General features: G+C 37.9%; 1 protein-coding gene across 6 annotated transcripts in view; it reads right to left on the reverse strand.

Moving 5' to 3' along the window:
• Window positions 1-21096, reverse strand: part of ST18 (ST18 C2H2C-type zinc finger transcription factor) — a 182684-nt gene that overhangs the window by 25015 nt on the left and 136573 nt on the right. For all 6 annotated transcript variants that reach the window (XM_051774222.1, XM_051774229.1, XM_051774264.1 and 3 more), the window contains 7 exons: window positions 20202-20999; window positions 17312-17446; window positions 15562-15652; window positions 13949-14053; window positions 12606-12811; window positions 9273-9484; window positions 745-990 (listed from right to left, as the gene is read on the reverse strand). In XM_051774222.1, the coding sequence (XP_051630182.1) occupies window positions 745-990; window positions 9273-9484; window positions 12606-12811; window positions 13949-14053; window positions 15562-15652; window positions 17312-17446; window positions 20202-20999 (1793 nt within the window). The remainder of the gene's footprint in view (window positions 1-744; window positions 991-9272; window positions 9485-12605; window positions 12812-13948; window positions 14054-15561; window positions 15653-17311; window positions 17447-20201; window positions 21000-21096) is intronic.

Here is a 21096-nt window from a genome sequence, read left to right on the forward strand (position 1 = left end):
ATAAATCCAAACTTGCTAGCAGGATAGAGGAATACGAAGGAAAGACTGAAGTAGATTATGCTGCTTTGTTGTCAACACAGGGTAAACAGATATGTAAGAGCAAAACAGAAACAAAACCAAAATCAAGACAGTTATCGAATTGGAAGTGGCACTCTAGAAGATTAGTCATAGAAGTTTCAAGTTGGAGATCTAAGGCTTACTAGAAGAGATTTCTTGAAGTATGTTAAATGTAAATAAAAAGTTTTCCACTGAAAGAATATGGCAGGCAAATTTCTAAGCACGTGTTTTACATGCTTAGATTATGAGTTATCTAGAATTATGAAGAGTTGGTGTGGAAAAACTGCTTTTTGTTTCAGCATGAAAGAACTGCCTTGGTTTGATTTTGTTTGTTGGGGTTATTTTTGGTTTGTTTTTCTTTTTTACCCAGTAATCCCTAGTCCATTTGGGTGTATGTGCTACAGGACTGAGCCATTGGAAACAAAATTTAAAAAGCAATCTCTAATGATGGATACTTTTGATTCCCTTATCTTAGAGACTTATAGACATTAACAAGCTGGCTCTGAGAGATTTTTCAAAGTGAGTAATGATTTTTTGTGCCATATCCAAGAGACGATTAAACCAGCTCAGTGTTCGCAAGCCTCTACCTGCGGAAATTGATTCCCTTTAAATGCAGTAGATGGTCCCTAAGACCATCATATGGTCCCTCATTCAAGGGAAAAAGTCATTCAGAAACTAAAAAAATACCTCTTTTTCTTCTTCTTTCCTGCCATGGGTCTTGCTGTAGTTGATTGGTGTATCCCAGCCTTCCTGTTCACAAAGAGCCTGGTAGAAGGCTGCGTTTACCAGAATGCTGCTTGCTTTGAAAGGAGAAGAGGAAGGAGTGGGAAGTGCTGTGCTGGAAGAAGTGAGAGGCATAACTTTGTCTTGGCTGCGATTCTTTTTCATGCTCAAATCCAGAGTGCCATTTTCATCCACTTCTATCTCAGCTCCCTGACATGCAACAGGAAATAGAGACATGTTTAGATATGGACATGGTAAGGCTGTAAAATAACCATGTGGTGCTTTTAAAGGATAAATATAAATGCACGCTTTTATTTAAATTTATCTGAATCTAAACCCAGCTTTTCGATTTATGTCAGTTAATGTCCAACTCTTAGGCAGACTTAAGGGTAGCTTCAGTAATGGTGTCCTGCATCTCAGCTTAAACACAGTAAGTAGAATTTAAATAAGATGCCTTAAACCATAACCTATACACCCTAAATCTAGTTTTATTTAAAAAAAGTTTAGCTTTAAATCTTCTTGATCTTTTCACTCTTACAGAGAACTATGACCCCAATTCACAGTTAAAAGCATTAATGCATTGTTTAGGTCATCAACAGCATTACTATTATATATCCTCCCTTCCCCCACACCCTGGAAACCTTACAACATCTGCATCATGGGGGGAAAAGGAGGGGGGAAGAAATATGTCTAAAAGTAACACAATAGGAGAAATTTTCACTAGGGTTTTCTACATCACTTTAGATAACATATTGCCTTCATCATAATTTGACTAGGCCACTAAGGCACAGGTATGTACTGAGATCACTTGAGTGAGAGGTACAGGAGGATCTTGAGGAGGTTCTCCCTGACGGAGACTATCTGCATGAGTTAACAAAGCCTTTGCTACCTGGAAAGTACAGCAAAGAGCAGCCTCTAATTGCAGAGGTGTGTGCAGTTTGGGGAGAGACACAATTTCTCTTTCCAGTCTGTCAGAAGCTCTTATATCAGCTTTCAGAGCAGCTTCTGCTCACAACAAAGGGCAAGTGATGCTTGGCTGTACAAGAACAAGAAAAGGAAACCTCACTATCCTGCCTCACCCTGCCTGATCCCAGAAAAAGATGACAATCTCCTCTTGGAATGATAAAAAGCTGCGGAAAGTGTGGCTTACTAATGGAAGCAACAAAAAATTTCCCTTCATGCTCAATATGTTATGCTGTATATTGACAGATTTTTTTTATATAGGGATGAATACAAGACTAGTCCTTGCTGTTGCCAACAATTACTGAAGTTAAGTAGGGGAAGAGATAAAAGGTGGCTTCTAGATGAGTACTCGGTAGTCTAGTTCAGTGTGTTGCCCTGAATAAGGTGGAAAACATTTAAAGACCATGGAGATAAATAGCAGTGTCCTACATCTACACATAGAATGCTTTAATTAACACTGCTCTTTGCCTTCCTGTTATTGCGATCACTACTATTTTTCATTTGTATCACCACAAAGCTCAGATAGCACTTGGGAATTTGGGGCTAGATATGGTAGGTGCTGTATAACTGTAGGAGACAGTTATATAAACAAGATTTCCTATCTTAAGAAATTTAAAAGTAAACTAATAGTGTAAGTGAATCACCTAGAAGTTGTGTTGCAAACAGAAAAGAGACAGGTATGTCCCGGGGTAAGTTTTTCCATCTTTCCTAGACCTCTTCCTCAGGAAGACACTGGCAGAAAGAGTCTCTTTCTCTTTCTTCCCAATAAATATTGCTGGGGTTTAATGATTAGTTAACCATCTAGTGGTTAAAGATAGGACAGTGAAACTTATCCTTGCTCAAGGATCTTAAAAACAGTTGTGCTGAAACAGGGAATTCTCCCCCTGTGCTGAAAGTGTGACATGGTCACTGTAGTTGGACTACGGGTGTAAGCTTTCTTCATGCAGCCCTCCTATCTTTTATCACTACCAGTGAGGACTCATTTAAAGATAAATCTTCTTAATCAGAAGGAAAATTCTGGTAGAAGATAACAGTTTAGGGCCCAACAACTTCTCCTCCCTCAGACAGCCTGACTCCATTTTGTATCCAGGAGCCCAACACAGATGCCCACCTAGACCGAAGCGCTACCAAGCCATCTGCTTGCCCCTGGTTCAGAAACTCAGGCACCTCTTATGTTTGCTTCTCCTGCATAACAAAGTTCCCATTTTCAATCACACAGCTTAAAAAGAGAGATGTTTTATTATATTTATGGGAAGTAAATACACTTCTAATATGTTCATACTAAGACGCTTTGGTTATATCTTTCTACCCCTTTTTAGTAAATAGTTTAATCTCCTGTGATAGTTTTAAGCCCTGAATTTGACAGTGCAGCTTATCCTGGATAATAACTTACTAACCACAACATCTTATGCCATCTGTATAATATCAAATACATTTTTATACCAGCATTAATAAACCTTAGTTACAAAAATCCAAGATATTAACTATATCAGTGCCAAGCGCACACTCCAGGATCTGACAATATAGCTCTGCCATGATCACCCTAGTGTTTTTTGGCTTCATAGCTGACATGTAACTATAGCAATGAAACAGAGCTACAGTAATCAAGTTTAATGACCAATGTAAAGTAAAATGCTAAATATTGTAGTTGCTGACATTTTTCATAATAAAAAAACTTGGGTTAAGTCTGCACAACCAACATTCACATAAAATTCCAGACCTCTGTGACAGATGGCTTAGGAAAGGAAGCCATGTGACTGGGCTGTGGTAGTTTTATAGTGCAAAACCAATAAATAGTGCAGATTCTCTGTCACTGACAAAATATCAACTACTCGGAAGGCAACAGCAACAACAAAAAAGGACAAAAACCAATCAAGGTCCCTTCCTCAATGCAACTTATCACAGAACAATATCAGAAAATCATTGTCTCTGAGAAAAAGATACCATTAGCCTCCACAAGGAGCTCTGGCTGATAAGCAGAACATTTCCTAACATGGATATTTAAAGCTTTCTCAACACTTGCCTGAAATTCATGTAGAAGTTGGGTTGTCCAACACGTACCTAATTCTAATCAGAGAAAGCTGGGTTGTGTGTTTGTGAAGTAGCGTGCAGATGGGGTTTAAGTGAGCTCACAGATGCACACAACAATTAAATAAAGTCATGGGAAAAATATCCCCCTTTGCCCATTGCAGGATGGATCACACGTTTACAGCATGGCTTTTTATTCAGAATGATATAAAAGAGCTATTGCTTTGCTGCCTTCGTAGCAAACTCCAAATGGCAGAGCAAAAAGAAGGAAGTCAGAGTTACTGCTCCAGTTTGTATTCCTACTCTCATCCTACCCTCCTCTCAGTATGCCTCCTTTGCTTGTTTTACCACATTTATTTTTATATTAATTTTAAAATGGAACCAAAAAGACAAAAATGACAAATGGAAAAAATGCTAGAGCAGTGTTATGACATACTGACAGAAAATGGCACTCGCTATGCTTAGCTCAGGCTTGTAAAGGCTGTGTTCTCAGTGGAGGCAAGATCTTATTACTGTTGACTCTTGTGCATGTGTGAACAGGCCTATATTTATCCATTTATCATGACATATTTAAAATATAGCTACCAAAACAATGTAAACTGTTCTGACTCTTCCTTAAAAATATAAGCAAAACAAAGATGCAAGTGTGTCTTATTATTTCCTAACTAATATTAGGTTGCAACTGTGTAAATCTTTGGACCCTAATTTTGTTCTTATTTACATTTACATTTAAGCTGACATAAGCCAGGAAAATATCCACTGAAGCAATGAAGAAAAATCAGTGAGTGTAAGACGATACACGGTCTCTATCCACTACAAGTGCTTTGTACTTTAAAGTCAATCTTTCTCAGCCTCCTTTATTTCATGAAATAAATATTACAGAATATTTTCTAGTACTTCATTAAGTCTTGTCCTTAGGAATGTACTACAACCGCTAGGACAATAAAGATTGTGGGGTTTTGTGCTAAATTTCTCCATATGCTTTTGGTCCATCTGATCACTCACAACATTTAATATTCTCCAGTGTGTCTCCAGTAATGATTACAAGTTAAGCTTTATCTCATAGCTGGATCAGAAAGAGTAAATTATTGTGTCTGCATGGATCTTATTTCAAACCTGTGACATTAGGGAGATTGTATCATGAATTTAAGGGATTGTATGTATTCTTTGGTTGGCATCAGCCATACAATTTAATACTAAGTAAGTCCAAAGAAACAACACGATCAATGATTTTGCATTCCCCCCAGCAGTTCAGTCTGGTTTGGAAAGCTCAAAAAAGCTCTTAAGTTCTGGTATTGGGAGTAACTTTGAGACTTGCATCTTGCCCTGTGTATACTGTGAATATAGTAAATAGTGAATAGTATATAGTGAATACTATTCTTAATGCAAGTCCATCCAAAAGAGTACAATCTTTTCTATTCCCAGCCAACAAAAACATGTCCACCTGGTCCTCAGCTCTTCACACTTTAATTTAAGCAATTTAGTCCTTCTGCAGCAAATTAAAACACTAATTTCAGTCAAAACAAGAAAACTTGTAACAGCCCAGCAACATCTGAGACAGGAATGGAGTCTCAATTTTAGCCCAAAGAAGTTCACAAATTAAAAAAAGCTAGCCAAGAAGGTACTCAGAGAGCAATACGCACAGCACTATTCAAGGATGGTACCTTGAATGATTTTTCATCCTGTATTTAGGCTTTAAGGTATTTGGAGTAAAGTACTGCCTGAAAAACATGCTGAGTACTAACTACATTTTTTAAATAATTGATGGAATTATCACCATCATCAATATCCAAGAGTTGAGAGATGACATAATTTTGTTCAGAAACAGACTTTAAACGTTTTTAGCAAGTGTCATTTTTTTGTTTTCTTTCAAGGCATAGTGTGCATATGCCATTTTGTCTAAACAGGTGGGAAAAACACCAAAACAGTCAACAAAATATTTGGCAAGCAGTATTGATGAGGATACAGATAAGCTGTACTGCTTGCAGCTACCTCTGTGAGACGCGTGTGGTAAGGGTTGTAAACAGGGGAGATCCCTGGGAGTTATGATGATGTAGACTCTTGCACATGCTAGAAGCTGCAGGCTAAGCCTTCTAGGGGAGCCCTTCTGTTGACTTCAAAGGGACCTGAAGGAACCTACATAAACTACAAATGAAATGCAACCAGGAGACTGGCTTGGGGTACTGACTGCATGAGAATTGACTGATCGGGATTATAGTCAGGGGAGCAGTTTGCTGCATCCCCAGGTGGAGGTTGAATGGCTCAGACAATGTAACATTAATGTGGTATTCATTATTTTTGAAAAAAATATCATCAAGGTATCTGGTGGTCTTAGTATTTTTTATGCAACCGATAGATAATTAATGAAGCTTTAAGATTCATTTTGCTGCTCATTTCAGAATAAATTTATGCTTTAAATTGCTTCAATTTTAAACCATAATTTTTAAGCTTGGGATATTTGTCAGATCCCCTTGTACATTAGGTCTCTTTGGAAGTTTTGCTTACCAATGATACTGTTAATATATAATCTGACTTCTCTATCCTTGCTACCCTTTGCTTTTACTTTTGTTGTCTTAGAGTTTCCTTTTGGAACTGATATGTAGAGAAGGAGAGATATGTATTTGAAAATCCATTAAATTATTGAAATTTGGAAGTGTGTTGTAAAAAACATTTATTTATCATTTTAGTGTTAGCTATTTATACAGGACAGTGGTGAACATTCAGCATAATGTTCTCTTTCTAAGAGAGAGACAACACTCTGGAGGTCAAGAAATAAAATTTAAGAGACAGAAAGAAAAAAAAATTACTTTGGAAACACACTTGTGCTAAAAAGTGTTTTGGTGTTTTCCTCACTTGTTTAAGCACAACAACATACGCACATCTTGAGCAAATACAAGAAAATGCCACTTGCTTGAAACGTTTGAAGTTTAAGTTCTGCTTTTAAAAAATAGAAGCACAATATTTTTACATCTCTGACAATTGTGCAACTTGCAAAGGATTTCCAGCAAGCCTAAGAAGTCCTCTGCAGTCTCACATGTCCTTGGTCTAACACCACTCAGCCTCCCATCTGCGAAGTATTATGGCTTGGATTGCTGGGAGGCTGACTGACGCTCAAAGAACAACAAATACCTTTACAAGTCAGGAGCTTTGATCTGCTAAAGTACGGACGATGCTAACTAGGTTTTCTTAGACAAAGGAACAAAAAATGTGGCAAGGGGCAGGGCTGAGAGGTCTAATACTGTGGGGCTCTGAACACAGGCACTCCACACAGGTATTTTCAAACCTGGTGAATGTGTGTGCTGTGGAGTAGAAGAAAGAAATAATTAACTCTGTAGTAATGTGCTGCATTATTTGCGTTCAAACACAAATAAAGTCTTTAAAGAGATTTTTTTTAAATATAAAAATTTGTAAGGTATTCTAGCAAATAAACATTTACATTTTTGGTCAATTCAGAAACACTGATAAATAGTAGTCTCTTTACAAGTAGCCTTATTTTATTGCTTCATATTTTAAAATTAGAAAGCATCTTCACTGAAGAGAGCCTGGCAACCTAATCCCACAATTTTTTTTTGTTTGAATCCTATATGATAAACATAATAAATATCCAAAACCAAATAAAAATAGGTTTTGTGTGGTTTTGGACACTAAATCTGTTTGGGGCTTACTTGTCTGTGTTTTGGCCAGAAGCTAATTCTGATTCTTCTGTCAGATGTTTTGTAGCAATATGCCCTCCAGAAAGTCTGGCAAAAGTGGAGGCAGGCAGATAGCAAGGTATGCAGGTGATTTTCTTTTAGGCTGGATTCCTGGCTGTGAAAAATGAGTAAGCTATGTGCCCCAAGTGTCCCTCCATATCGTTACTGTTATGTTCACTTCCATTCAATCCTTCCCCGTGATTTGGCAACTGTAAAGCAGGTACATAGGAGAAAATCTTTGGGTTATGCCTGGTCCCTTTACTGCTTGTCTCTGGCAACAAAGGTCTATTGCTGAGGTCAGCCAAAGGCTGCTGCAGCAATTTAATCCAACCATTGGCATCAGTTTCCATTTCCCCACTAGAAGAAGTCTCTATTGAAGACTGGTGGAAGGAGTGTTTTACAGCAGATATCAGGGATGGATCTGTCATAGTGAAATGTTCTGTGAGCAGTCTTTGGGGCAGATAATGTCTGAGTTACAGGAAATGCATGTGGACATATTCCAAAGAGTCTACCCTGTGGCATCTCTCAACATTGATTTCAAGGTCCAAAACTTCACAAGTAGAAATCAAAATCAGCAAAGTAGGGGATACCACCCTGCAAAGGCACAAGACTCAGAATACCTAACAAGGTGTTATGCAGGTGGTAAAATTAATGGTTCCACTCAAAAAATAACAACTAACCTCTTAGCAATGGTGAATGAACACTCAACCTAATTGTAGATCAACAGCTCTGGAAGACACCTCTAGCCAGACTGAACCTGGTGCTAAAACAAATAAGGTAGAGTGACACTGACTTGTAGAGAAACAAGTCATCTCTCTTTTAGAGCACACATCAGTACTGAGAGCCCACAGCAGAAGCGAATCTGCTACGCTGTATTTTGACAAATGTACCTCTTTTTACTTCCAAATGATTTCTCCTCAAGATCTTGGGATGACACCCTCTCATCTACATAGAGCTTTCAAAAGTTTCTTCGCAATGGAACATGTGTGACTTTAATACAAATAATAAACAACAGTGCTCCCACACCACTGTCATCAGAAGAAAATCTTGTCTATTTTCATCAGCATTCTAATATTAGGTAATGGCACAGAAAATAAGGCTCATAGTTCACACAGTACCACTTGTATATCATAAAGATCTGTGAGGAAACGCAGAGCAGAAATCAAAACACGAAAGCCACACAAACATCTACAAAATTAGGCAGCTTTCCATTACGACAGACTTGCCCAAATTATCTATCTCCAAGCGCAGTGGGCCTGATTCTCCACTCTTGCCAGCAGAAAGGGGAATTTTACCAAAGTCAGTTGTTATTCCCCCCTCTCTGCCTTGCCAAACTGTTAGGAGCTCCAAACACAACAGACTCCATAGGTGTAGTGCTGTTCCATTGCTAGCAAAATATCACTCTGATTAATCATATGATTTTTATATTTTTTTTAAATCAGTCTCCAAAATGATCGCTAATGGCAGGTTTCAGAGGGAGAAACATTTCATCTTAAAACATATCTAACGCATTATCCACCACAGATTGTTGCTGGATTTCAAATAACCTTTTTCTTTTTTCCTCCCAGAAAACTCCCCCCTTGCAATTAGGGCTCAATTATGAAAAGAATTAACAACATAATTCCTGCTATTTATTTAGTTTTATCAGAACTGGTCACTGCATTACTGATTTATTCTCTGTCTCTCTTCAAAAGAGCATGCAAACAGAAGCCTCCTTTTGGGGGATTTAATGCAGTCACTAACATGAAAGACAGTTTATTCACACAGTTCAGTAGCTAGCACACCCTCCAGGTTCTTGGACTACCCTACCTTGGCAGACAGACTCTGTGGTTTGTTGGAGAGGATCTCTGCTGCTTCCCTGCAGCGGGTGGAAAGGTTCAGGATAGCAGCAGCTGCTGCTATGTGGGTGTCTTCACTACATTGACCGTAGCTATAAGAGTTGGCATGGCAAGGGCTCTGTGTGTGGGCGCTAGCACTAGGCAGTCGATTAGAAAATTTCACTGGATTTGAAAAATGCTTTGCTGTTGAAGAGAGATTTGATTAGCAATTGCATGTATGAAATTTTTCCCATTAAATAGTTTTGTTTCTCAGACTACAATTTCATACATAAAAATATTCAAAGATTACATTTAAAACAATCCTTTTCCTATTGTCAGTAAGGGTTTGCAGTAAAAATGGCTTCAAAAACACGATAATTTAATTTTTACTTGAAGAAATACACATTTTTTAACAATCAACTGAGGTTTTTACTCATATTTTACTTATCCCTAACTCAGGCATTAAAAATAATGATGTCCAAGGAAAGACTGAACAAGCATTAGCATGTTATCCATCATGATTTGACCACACGAGTGGGTAAATGCAATTGTAAGTGTATTCTTATAGAGGCTTCCTCTTAGAGCTCTATTGTGTAAAAAAAACAACAGTGACTTGTCCAGTCTTAGCTAAAACAACACTGCTTACCCTACTTAGATTAATAAGTCTGTTATTTAAATAGCTTTGCTTAGGAGAACAAGACCTGGCCCTTGAATGAATCAGAGTAATCAAATAAAAACAATACCTGTAAGGAACATTCAGTACTAATTTTGTGGAAATTTTTAGAAATTTCAGTCTGTCCTTCAATCAATTAAAAAATAATGGCAATGAAGACTCCAATGATCTTGACTTAGTCTTTTGTTGGCTATATTTGGAATGAAATACTAATAGGTGAACAGAAAAGCACTTTCACAGGCAAAAGTGGTATGTGTCATTCTTTGTTTTCTTCTCCATCAGCAGCACTTACTCGAAAACAGGTAGAGAGAACTCTGCTCTCTGTTCTGGATTTTGGAGCTCGAGATGTCATAGACTGTTACAGGGAAAACACAACACCATGATTTCAGCTCTAAGGAAGCAATAATCACTTCTTTTGTCTGTAGCTCTCACAGCGCCCTACAAAGATAAACTAAGCAAAATCCGATTTCTCAGCCTACACCCAGATACACCAAGAACATTTCTGCATATGGCCATCTGCTCGCTCCCTGAAGATCTGAGCCCCAAGGCTCTGGATCCCTTTGGATGTAGAGCTTTGGCTGAGTGCATTTTAATGCTAGGAGCTACACAAGGCTTTGAAGGACTCATCTTTCCTCAAACTTGGGATGCTCTAAAAGAAATGCTTGTTTAAGTGCTTTGACTGTAGCTGAACGCCATACTTCATTTTTCTAAGCACTGGAGGCATCGCAGTAGAGCAATACATGAAAGCCTCATGATTCAGTACTCCCTTTCTCCAGTGCAAATTAAAAAGGATTTATCTGCCCTGTTTTAATACTATAGTGCAAGCAAGAGAGTCTAAATTTTTTAGCACTTACTACAGTGAAATTCAAATTGTATTTAAAGAGCAGAAAAATACATTTTCCATTACCCACCTTAAAAGATAAAAAAATCAACCAACCAACCAACCAAACAAAAACCCCTCAGGCTATAAAGGGTGCATGCTTTGTTAACAAAACAAGTTTACAAGTGCAGAATCCACAAAGTGCTAATGATGGGCTTTCAGCTAGCTATGTATTTACATAGGACTCTGAATCAGTCACTACATCATCAGCTTCTTATTGCCAACTTCTGTATACCTGCATAGTTAAAGCACTCACCAGCTCTTTTACTTTCACCTTTCCATTAAAATAATAGCTGCACACTGCAATCTTTGCAAGAACAACAGGCTGTAAACTTCAGCCCTGATATACTTCATACATAAATTGCATATGTATGTATTTGCATTTGTATAAAAACATTTCAATCATTTTTCTCTGAAATGAACCTGTGAAATAGACATACATCTGTGCAAAGAGATGGCTAATAGGGAATATTCAATTTTACAAACAAAATTGGAAAATCTGCCACCCAAGAAGCTGGCAATGCACATATTTGCTTTCATTTGAACAAGCCTATTTTCCAGGCCAGATAAATATCTACTTTTCATTTGCAATTTTAAACAGAGTATATATATATATATATATATATATATATATACACATACAAAACACAGATACCTACATACATATATATGTGTGTTTGTGTGTACTTGGACACATACACAAATAAACATAAATTAATACAAATTTTATAAATATATAAAACATATAATATTTTATAGTATTAGAGTTATATTTAATTATCTTATATATGTATTTATGAATATATAAAATTTTTGCTTTTCTGTTCACCTTACTATGAATGTTTTCCTTTGTTAGGATATTTGGGATATTTTTTTCCTATTTTATTTTACTTTATTATTTTGTTTGCAATTAACAAAACAAAAGCCAACTAAAGAGTCTTTTGTCACATTGTTCTGGATCTATTTTCTTATGAACCCAATTATGGTGCAATGAAACCTTTCTTTTCCATTTCCCTCATGGCAACAGAATTATTTGTTTCTTTGAACTAAAAAATATTTTATAATGGTCAACACAATGACAGAATCTTGCTGAAGTTTCCCATGCAGACTGTGAAGAGAATCAGCAGTAAATAATCAGTGTCCACACTGCGGTATCTCATTTTTACAGAGTAGTACCTCAGCAGATCTGTAAGTGATGCAAGCAGGAGAATCTTGATAACAGTTTGATGCATTGGATATGTCTGCACTAAAATATGATGTTGTACAGTAATATAAGATAGCAAAATAAATTCAGTCCAGGCCTGGAATTAAAGCAGCTGAGGCATATGCTCATCTAGGAGGAATAATATCTGTATGGATGCATCTAAAAGGTACTCAAAGTGCCTTTGAAACCTAACTTGGATTTCTTTGTACTACAGTTCATTATGTCCTATAAAGACACATTCCATGGGACTTCTCATGACAACATCCTATCACATAAAGATATCACAATTTAGCCAAAGAGGAATGTAACAGATAAAACATAAAGTATTCCTTTTTACTCCAATTTTCCCCTGATAATTGCTGTTAAAAGAAGCATCAAAATAGTAAACCTTGTGGTGATGATGTAACCAACTAGTAATTCTATTTACCATTCTGGCCACAAGTGATTAAAAATGCTTCCTACAGAGCTTTTTAGAATTCTAGAAGTTTGAAAGTAGAACAAACAAAAAGAAAAAAAAAAGTCTGACATTCTACCCCTTTTCCAAGAGAGAACTGAATTTCAAGCTTACATTCAAGAAACTGAGGTGTTTTTCTTCCTTGTGTCACAGGTGCTGTTGTGCGTTTCCCAAAGACTTGTGCATCAAAACTGGCATAATCAAATGGTACTTTCCCAAACTTCTCCTGTTCCTTTGCCAAGGTGCCTCTGGAGGAGGTGACCGGCTGTGAAGTTCTGTAACTGTACTGAGATACCTCAGGCTGCTTTGCTAAATTTGTCCTACAGAAAGAAGAAAAAGAATGAAGGAGAAAGACAGGAATATCTTTAAAAAACCTTTTGACAAAAAATACATGGTAAAGCATATGGTTCCATGTCAATTAAAAAAATGTGCTATTGTCACATGTAAAACTTACTGGTAGGTGTATACAAGATATAAACAACATAAATACGGTGGCTGACCTACTAGTCAGAGTACTTTGACTACTTCAAAATGCAAAGATGAGGACATAAAAAAATTTAGTATTCTTTTCTAATGGTTTGGGATATTTACAAGACAGTTACCAACTTACTACTAGGTTACCTCTGTAGGATGGGGCTCCCTTTATTTATAAAAATTGTCTTGATTTTTTCTAGTTAAAGGACTTTCAGGTTTTTTTAATCACTATTGTTCCCACTTTACTGTGAATGAGTGTGGTATAAATATAATATAAGATGATCTGAAATAATTGCTTGTGCTATTTGGGAGAAATGAATGATTTATGGTATGTTATTCTGTTTAGTTAATGTTCAGTAACTACTTGTCTTTAGCAATTTCCTAAGGACTTTTCATATGTAGAGTTAAGGCACGTGCAGTTGGCAGACACATGGACATAATATTCTGTAATGGCTCTGAAGGAACCATTAGAGCTGATCATGTCAATAATCCACAAATTAAAGTGTCCCCAAATAGACCTGAATATAATAGGTTGTAATGGTCGTGGTGCCAATGATGTGCAAATTATGCATGTCTGTAGGGTCCATATAACTCAAACAAAATACAATTGCAATAAAAAGTGTTTCTATTTTTTGATGTCATTATACAATTCAACTAATTAAACCAATAAACTTAAAATTAAGAAACTCTATGAATTGTTCTGATCAGGTTACTTGTGTGAAAGTAAGATTTAGTAGAATATATCTGATTGCTTGTCAAAAGATAGGTCTATTGTACTTAATGTCAGCCACATGCAAAAGAACTAGCAGAAAGACGGTTGTTTATTTTGAGATACAGTCAAGTTATTTAGCTTTGCAGAGGTTCATCTTGGAAAACCAAGCTATCACTGCAACTGAAAGCTGAAATAGGTGAAAGACCTGAGGACCAATCAATAGAGTTTGCGCATAAATACTTTGGAGAGGCTGGTTTGCAAGCACTCCTACCTATGAGTCTGATCATGGCACTGCCCAGCTTTTGGAGACTCGAGATGGTTCTTTTCCTGGGACATTGCCAACTTTTCAGCTGCAGCAATTGGACAACCAGAGAGGCTGTTGAAAAGCAAAGGTGAAGAAAAGGAAAAAAAAAAACAATGTTAAAATTAATTCTTAAGTAAAAGAAATGTGTGCTCTGGAATCCAGTGACTTTGAACTTCTCTGATGTTCTGTGCATCTATGGGAATTGCTGCTGCTATAGACCAGACTCATCTAGTTTTCAATCCTTAATGCAAAACTGTGAAATCTTTGTATTTTAGGTGATATATCTGTAAACTGAATCATGTAGGAGTTTTCCGCAGTTCAGCTTTGATGTTTTGCGTCTGGCAAGTCACTAGTAAATTTTTTGACAAATGACATTTACTTTATCAGTTAAACCATGCATATAAGCCTCCTACTGATTAAAATGAAAGTGAATTTGGGAAAAAAACAGGGATATGTGAGTGACTGCTACCAAAGAACACATTTTGTCATTTCAAGTTGTGCTAGCTTATTTTTTCTGTTTGCTTTATTAGATTAGAACATGTTTTCTTATCCTATTTATGGGTTGCTTATGATACAGCTGATGTGCTTCAAAGATGACTGGGGATTTAAAACAAGAAAGACAAAGACTAAATATTTGGTGTTCCTTATATATTCTTGTAGACAAGCTTGTCATATCTCTGGAAAAAACTGACTTTTATACTAAAGATTAGTAATAGAGTATGATAATCCTCAGTTTCTGTGCCCTCATACAATAACCAATCAATCAAGCAGCAAAAACAAAACCAAATCCTCCAAAAATTCAGTTCAACAAAGAAAGTTGGTTTTGAATTTTTTATGTCCCAAGTTTGTTTGTAAGACGGATGTTGTATTTTTCCAGAAGCAGTATATGGAATATTTTGGCTTACTGGCTTCCAGCAGAAAGCATTACTGACAAGAGTTGTGCTGACAGCAGTGGCTTGCTGGACACAGAGTGCGTTGACTCTCTGCCTCACCTGCTGTCCAGCTGTGATTCCCCAGCTGCCTGTCTGGAAGGCTTTTCTCAATTTTACTTTCTCCCTGCAGGCAGCAGGTTAAACGGACAGGAATGTTCCAAGCAGGAAGATGGCATTTCTGAGGGTAATAAATGGAGCTTTTAAATGGATTCTAAAACATTCCACTTAAAATTTTCTGTTTTGCTAAAAGGCAATGTGCCTTGATCAGAAGTTCCTGCCGAGGACTGCCACGTATGTGATGCAAAACAAACAGCTTTTGGTTTCCACTGGGTTTCCCAGTTGTAGCAATAATAATATATTTGTTCATTCCTACCTCTTGTACATGATGACTTTTCATTGTGAAGATTGTGAAGAATATATAGCTTTAAATCACATATCTGAAAAATACTAGTGGAATTTGCCATTCTCAGTGTTGCAGCCATTTTTTAGATAATGGAATTAAACACAATTTTTTTTGTTATAAATAACACAGGCTACCCTTGCAGTTCATAAACAGTCTGCAGAGTAGTACATATCATCTAATTCCAAGATGTGCCCATCAATTTACTCCTACTCAATTTTAAGTGGACGGCAACTTTTCTGATCTACCTTCGATGCGTGTTGCGATTGCTGTTGACATGTCCTCTTCCAGTACATCCTGGGGTGGGGCACTTTAAAACATTTTCATGCATGGCAAGAACTAAACAGGAATAAAAAAAAAGATTGATACTAACACACATCAAATAAAAATACATATAATTAAAAAAAATTAACGTTTCCTCTTTGGACCCAGATTCTCAATTCTGTCACATTCTAACAACAGAAGAGGAGGACAAGAAAAAGACCTACAACACAGTGAGTGTGGTGCCTCTAGCATATACCAGTTTATATTACTATAACTTGTCTTCTCACATGCACATCATTGTTTCTACAAACTTTAAAGAACGTAGATGTAAGTTAGCAAAGATGTTACATCATGACATGCTTTTTCCTTTGATTCATACACCACTAACACAATCGACTAGAAAAGGTAGGTGATAGAGGAGCCCTAGGTCACATGGTCATGCTACATATAGCTGCAGTCCCTCTCTGTCTCAGGGAGGCCAAACCCTCAAGCACAGGAAGGCTGCTTATGCATTTTATCAGAGGATCTGAGTATGTCCCCTTTGAACCCTTACACCTTCTGATCCTCTGAGCTGTGCTGAAACTACCTGTGACCAATTGGTCGTGCTTCCAAGCAGCGGCTTACACTCCTAGTGGTGACTGCAATGGCATGTACATTTGTTATGCCTTTGACGTGGATCATCTTTACTAAGACTGACATATGTCCGTGTTTCACAAAAGCTGACTGTTCAGTCAGCTGGTTTGTTCTGTCAGGAACAAAATTATAACTTTTTTTTTTTTTTCCCCTAGCAGGACAGAACACATGTGATTGGAAGTGTGATAATTAACAAGGACTTGCTAATTTTAACTTTTTAGAAAGGTGATGTTGTGAAGGCCTTCCAAATGCAGCACCCTGCTTAACTCAGCAGATGTTTCCATAAATATAGTTTAGTACTAGTTTAGTACTACATTTTAAAAAATGTAGAGGTACAGTTAGGAAGAGGATGTTGGTAAAGTGCAAATATGCTTTTAATTTGTTGTTATGCATACCACCACAATGAACAATCTGACTAACCAGGTTGTTTAAGTGGATAGCTTCACATTAAATTTACCGATGTAATCAGAGCAGCACAGTTAGAAATAAGCAGGGAATTTCAGGTTAGACTGGACGTAAAAGGATTAGTGTGATACTGTCATAAGAGAGGGACCTGCCGTGGACCAGCTCTGGGATGTACTGATGGAAGTAACCTTTTTGAGCTCAGTGGTAAGGGGGACACTGGAAACATCTCTGCACAAGCATGTCCAGGCCTCTCAGCTGTTGGCAATGAAAACCAGCAGCCTCGGTGTGTGATTGTGGCAAATGAGGCCACAGCTCTGAAACAAGTATGTGCTGTCGTGTGATGCATGCCTTAGCACAGGCATGAGCAAGAAAGATCTTGAAGATTCATGAGATTACAGTGTGCGGGTCTGCTGGAAGGGTGGGAATAGCTGGGCTCTTATCTTTTTCTTCCCAGGCCTCCTGAGGAGCCTACTGCTGTTTGTAATGCTACTGCTGAGTACTTGAGCTGCACAAGTGTGGAAAGTAGAACTACAGCTATGAGCTGGAGGGCAAAGAAGGTGTGATGGCTTCTCTCTCAGTCTCATTCTTCAATCTTACCCAGAAAAAAAGGGGTTCTTTTCCAGCATAAGAAAACACTATCCACAATACTGAGCCAGATCCAGCTGTTATTCTGAACTGCAGGGTGATGATACTCACTTTCTAGTGGCACTCTAACTTTGTGTGGACAGCCTGAGAGACTGCGGTGGTGAGGGTACAGCCCAGTCACGTGCCCTGTGCCATCACATCCTGGGATGGGGCATTTGGTTTCTCTCTTTTCAGGCCTGGGTGAATCTGCAGAGAAATCAGACAAGGTTTTGTTTGGTTTTAGCCCCTGTCTGCACTCAGCTGAGTGATCCTAGCAGTGTGATATTCTCTATTTTGTACTTCAGATTTAATTCCGATGCAAAGTTTTAACACAGACACACAACTTAAACATCACTTTAGGTTTTCACACTGTGTCCTTTAAACAATTACTCCCCCCTCCCAATATGCCACTTATGTGCTAAACCATATAGCTTTAGGATTGCAGCGTCATTTATTCCATTCAGATCCTAAAACAGGACAGAAGCCACAATCCAATAAGCTGGAAAACTGGCAGTGTCGGCCAACAGCAAGATCTATAAAAGAATAAATAAAAAAAGCAGAAACAATCTTTTGCTCTGTTAATGTCAGACTCCAGGAAGCTGGGACAACCAAATAAAAGCTGAGGTGTGAAACAAACAAACAAACAAAAAAAGCATTTCAACCAGAAGCCATTCCTTAAATATCACAGATCTCTAGGCTGTAGGTTCTTTGTTAGGAAACTGAATACATGCCACTTTACATTTGAGAGGCAAGGCAAGCAGCTCCCTCTGGTACACATGGCAATGCCGCTTTGTGGAGCAGCCCACAAAGACAGACAAAACATGGAGCAGCCGATACCCTTTCAAAAGTGAGGTCTCAGCCCAGACCCACAGCTACCACTCTGTGATGGCCACAGTGCATTCCCCTTTTTTTGTTTCAAGCACCTAGAATTGTGCAAGAAGCACTGGTCAGAAAACCTTTATTTGATTTCCAATGCAGAATCAAAAGATTCTGCATTTGGAAAGAAATGATTTTTGGTCCAGAAATTCTCTTGTGAGAAATCTGGAGGAAGTGGCAGCATAAATTGCTGAGGATGGTTTTAGCTGCATCTGTGATTGGCTGCCAACAGCATTTCGTGCTGAGGGAGAAAACAGCTGCAGCCAGCACAGTCTCCTTCAAGCTCATTTTTTTGGACTGTGAGGTAGGACATGCTTAGGGATAGAATCACCAGAAACAGTTGAGGGTTAAACTTCCTGGCAAGTGTTTAGGTAAAAAATAAAATAAATAAATAGGGAGGAAAGAAAATAGACTGAACATCATCAGGATACCATAAGCTTTTTACAATCACTGCAAATAAAAAGTGCTGCAATAGTGAAGAGGAAATAAAGAGGGATCCTGAAACATGATTTAGCATTCCCCTCGGTAATTGAAAAGGTTTATCATTAAATAGATGGATAAGTATAAACTTAAGCCATTTTTTTCTAATCTAGTATCCAAGAATTAAAATTAAGAGCTGATGGATTTGATGGTGGATTGCTTAGAAATAAAAGTAGTTAATTATATAAAGTGAAAAAATTGTGTGCATGATACAACATTGACTGCAGTCATATGGTGTTTATGCAATCTGAACAAAGCCCAGAGTGTTTCTCCATGAGTGTTACCTCTGAACTCATCTGGAAACTACAGATAATTATAATATGAGACAAATCAGGAAGGGACAGATTCTGCCATTCTTACATCATTGCTCTTTCCTGTGTGTACTGTGAGAAAGTCACACTGACACCAATGTGAACTTGGTGAACACAGATGCTCTCAGGATAAGAAAGGATATCTATAAAGTTCCTGCATATGCCATTGTCATCTGAGTAAATAAAGGTTCATGTAGTTTAGCAAGAAGGTAGACTAATACCATGCATGCACAACTTAAGACATGCTAATGAAAAGACTGCTTGAGACACAAAACTGAGATGCATGCATTTTCTTCCCAAATACAACTGGAAATATTTTACAGTTGCAACCCCTAAAAAAACCTGTCGGTTATCTTTCACTCTAAATGCTTTTGATAACTAAATTACTTTAATATTTGCAATGTCCACAGGGACTACTCTAAAGTAACATTAGAAACATCAAAGTAAATCATTTATCAAAATCAGAAATTGCATCAATTCTGGGGTGAACTCAGTGTGTTCGGAAAGCCAAAAGGAAAAACCAAAGGGCAGATGAATGTATTGTTACTTAGTACAGCAGGGAGTGTGCTTATAAAATGACATCTCTTGATGTTCTGTAATTATCCTTAATTGAGGAGTTGCATACAAGACAGCCCAGTTTACAAATCAAACCTAAATCTTTTAAATCTCCACTTTAAGTGCTGAAAATGCAGTGATGTTCCTACAGGTTTGTAGAATGCCTCAAACTCTCAGAAACAATAAGGATTTTGGAACTTAATGGTATTTCTGCTGATGGTGAATGGGGCAGAAGAGCATGGCTTGTGCTTTCCTGGCTCAGAAGTACTGGCTGTAGCAAAATGTAATGCTGATACATGAAGCAGACAGAACTCAGAAAATGCATGGCTTAGGGATTAGGTGGCATCTTTGGAAGAGGCCAATTTTTCACCCTAACCTTGCCCTTGTGCACCATTTTAATGCCTTCTCTTTTGGCTGCTGAAATTTTGGAGGTATGTATTAGTGCCCTATGGAGGAGGAAGTAGAGGAGGAGGAAAAGGAGGAGAAGGACTGTCAGTGCCAGCTACACAGCCCTTTTAGTACCCATTACTGATCATTTCACATAGCAGTTTGGCACAAAGCCAAGTACCTAGCGTTTAACCTGGTTAGACATAAGGCACTAGTGTGAAGGTACATAATTAACAAAATTACCAGCTAAATTCCAGATTCTTTACTGTTGCTATAAAACCCAGCTCAGAATACTCCATCAGTCACAGGACAAATGCTTAAGCCAGTAAGAACAGCCAAAAATACTTCCTTACGTTTGTTGTTAAATATCTGTCTCCCACCAATGTCAATCACTTTGGTTTGTCTCCTTTCCCCTGCTAGATGCTCCAGAAGAAACCTGTCCAGTTCCTTGTAAGTGCTGTGAAACACATGCCCTTGCTCTGCCTGCAGAGCAATTGCTTGCTCTAGCAAACTCAAGTTCCCTTTTGTTTTGTCCAGCTCAACCGACACATCTGTAGTTTCTGACAGGCACTCGTTGTCATCTTCTTCGCTTTCAGGGAAGGGATTCTGAATTCTCTTCTCAAAAGGATCTGGGTGAGACTCCTGGGGTGCTTTCAGCTCTGTTTCTGAATCACAAAGTGTTTCACAAGGACCATACTCGACTTCTTCCTTCTTGATTTCTGGGACTTCCAGGATGCTGGGTTGATTACACTCTACAAAAAACTTCTGAGTTACATGGGGCTTTACACTAGTTTCTTCCGAGAAATTTGAGGAGCTATCCCACTCATTGTCCATAATTTCAGAGTTACTTTCATTTTCCTCAGATGAACAGTATTTTGGGTCAGAAATAACAGTCTTTTCCTTTCCTTCAGCTGAGTTAATCAGGTAACATTCGTCAGTGTCATCACTTTCTGTTTTTAAGGATTGAATGCCACTATCGTTTAGATTTTCTGCCACTGTTTGACTGGGTGCATCTTTTGCTAATTTTCCCATGTTCATCAAAGATTTGGCCATGGCATCTTGATAGCTGGAGTAGTTGTCTTGTCTTTGACTGGAATTTTCTTGCCCACCCAAATGAGGGGTTTCTTCAGATGATTTTGGAGTACTCTCCTCTGCATGAGAAAAAAGCAAGAGAAATATGTTAAGAATAGCTGCTTGTTGTATCTTGTAGAGGTGATATGAAGATATTTACATACCAATTGCCATTTC

Source organism: Manacus candei, unplaced genomic scaffold, assembly GCF_025592945.1.
Source record: "Manacus candei isolate 608988 ecotype Guabito, Panama unplaced genomic scaffold, ASM2559294v1 h1tg000008l, whole genome shotgun sequence".
In the NCBI taxonomy this organism is placed as follows: domain Eukaryota; kingdom Metazoa; phylum Chordata; class Aves; order Passeriformes; family Pipridae; genus Manacus; species Manacus candei.